Source organism: Gymnoscopelus braueri, assembly GCF_963280865.1.
Source record: "Gymnoscopelus braueri genome assembly, chromosome: 15".
In the NCBI taxonomy this organism is placed as follows: domain Eukaryota; kingdom Metazoa; phylum Chordata; class Actinopteri; order Myctophiformes; family Myctophidae; genus Gymnoscopelus; species Gymnoscopelus braueri.
The window spans coordinates 34,422,644-34,425,143 of NC_137620.1; the positions used below are offsets into that span (position 1 = coordinate 34,422,644).

The following is a 2,500-nucleotide window of genomic DNA, read 5'->3' on the forward strand; positions in this document are numbered from 1 at the left end:
GCTCTCTTTCTCTCTTTCTCTCTCTCTCTCTCTCTCTCTCTCTCTCTCTGTAGACAGGCAATGCAATGTGGTGGGCAGCAGGCTCGTCTCCATGAGGACATAGTAATGTTTAGAAAGCTAATTTTGTCATCCTTAGCATGGTTGACAAACATCGAATTTATTTTGTGGCTAAATATGACTTTAACTCGATATACCCTATCATTTAAAACTTTTGCCTGGATTACAATTTATGAACGATTATTTTAAAGGGTATAATACAGGTGGTTAATCAGACTAATCAATTTGGTCAATTAAAAAAATCTATTCAATTTGTTGATAAATTAGGTGGGAGGAGACCAGCTTCTCGACTATTTGATTAACCTACTGATACAAATACAACATGCTAATACGACATTATGTGCTACTGTACAAGTGATTGACAGGTGGAATGCATTTGGAATAAAAAACACACTCTTGAGAAAGGTGAGGTATGATTGAGCAGTTATTACTAGCAGTCATGCGTTTGGACTACATTAATATGGTAATATGCTAAAGTAGCACTGGTAGTAATTTAATCTGATGATAAATATCTACAGGTATGTCTCGCTTTGATTTGGCATTGTGTCTATGACTGCTGTCTGTGGCCCTGTGTTTATCTTTTGGTGCCGTTTGATGTGGAAAGACACACACACAGTCATGAACAGAGTACATTTAATAGTATTTGTATTTTTGGATACGACTACATTTCAAATACAAATATTGTACTTTTGACTCCACTACATTTCTAGGAAGAGAAAAAGTACATTATGAATACAACACTTACGTGTGTGAGCCCTATTTCGAATATAGTGACTATTACTGATGTTATCATTGATATTTTTAGAAGATTTCAGGAAAATATGCACCAATGCATCGATAATTTTTACTTTTGAATACTGAAGTATTTGTAAAAGCAAGTACTCCAGTACAACACTTCAATGCACTAATTTCCATAGCCTATGCTTTAGTGTTTGAAAAACAATCTTGCACTTTATCATGTAATATCATCGTGACCCAAGAACTTACGTTTTTTGCTAATCATGTAAAACTGGCATATATATATTTTTTTTACTGTAAATCACTTTGTAAGAGTGGGTGTAACGTTGCTTTTAGGTATTGAAACTCCTAACCTAAAATGACCACGTCCAAAGATAAGAAGTCTTTCCAAAGGTGTTTGCTTATAGCGTATTTGGTTGTTATTTGTGTTTTTTCCTATATTGAAGGACCTTTAATGCTACCTTTAATTGACCATGTTCGCCCCGAGAGCAAAAGCGCAAAATGCCATGTGTGAAATGAATGTGATCATTACTCAACCAGTTAACTTTAATGTAATACTTTATCTCAAATCAGGGTTCAGAAGGCCACTTACCTGAACGACTTGCCAGTCCATTGGCCTTCTCGCTGTCTTCTACTTGGCATTTCTTTTTAGCGATCTTGTGGAGGATGGACGCTTTCTCTCGAAACTTGCCTGGGAAGAGAATCAACACAACGGCGGTTAAACCTTGAGCAGAAACGGACGCGTGCCGCCGGCCTCACCTTCAAAAGTGTCAGAGAGCTCCTCCAGTCGTCACCTTTGACCCCCCCACACAGTTCACATTTCCCGAAGCAAAGTGCCTACAAGGCGACGGGGTTCATAAAATATTGCCGATCAAACAACTCTGAGAGTCGATATGATAGAGCATATCATATAATGATGATCCTGCATTGTGCTGCTGCTGCCTCCAACCCTGAGTGGCGAGCCAGCAAGGAGACGCTCTTACAGAGATCTGTCTCCCTGGAGGTCAGATCCACTCCTGTCCTACTGGGCTGGGTTGTATCTCGTTCGCTGTCGGGTGGAAACCTTGTATGTCCAAAATGGTTACTTTAAAAAAAAAACGAGTGTTCCAATCTGATCCAATGTAGATATGATTTAGTCACAAAGCTCTTGTTAATACATTTCATTGGATCAATATTTATAAAAACCCTTTGACCACTTTAACTTGAAAGAAATTAAATAGCAAAGATATCGCGCCGCGTTAGCTTGTAGATCGGCTATGTTTGCAACTCACTGTAGTATGACGAATTAGGGCATCGATTTACGAAAACAAATATGGAGATACGAGGTTTCTGCCCGACAGTGACGATATCAGACCAAAATTTCACAGGAGGAATTTGAAACTATTAGATGTGGAATATTGCTGTTAAAAAACCAAACAACAACAACAAACCCAGAAGGAATGGAAACATTAGCCAGGAGCAGCACCACAGCCCATCAAATACATATACTGTAGATACATTAAAGACATGCCTGTATACTTGAACTTTTTTATATCCACAAATGATCGAGTAGATATCACTATAGCCTCTTTTGTAAGAGAATTGAATGCCTTCTGGTTTGTGGGGATAAAAAAAATCTAGAACTATTGTGTGCGCAGTGGCTCTTGAAAAATATTATTTTAATAATATTTCTTTGAAACACGTACAATGCATGTACACTATTCAC

The 2,500-nt window shown here is 38.0% G+C and overlaps 1 protein-coding gene across 1 annotated transcript in view; it reads right to left on the bottom strand.

The window, feature by feature from the left end:
* Positions 1 to 2,500, bottom strand: part of LOC308101640 (solute carrier family 24 member 2) — a gene marked incomplete at both ends in the record, with an annotated part of 59,963 nt that overhangs the window by 15,719 nt on the left and 41,744 nt on the right. The window contains one exon of the mRNA XM_080451067.1: positions 1,388 to 1,486. Coding sequence (XP_080307193.1) covers positions 1,388 to 1,486 — 99 coding nt within the window. The remainder of the gene's footprint in view (positions 1 to 1,387; positions 1,487 to 2,500) is intronic.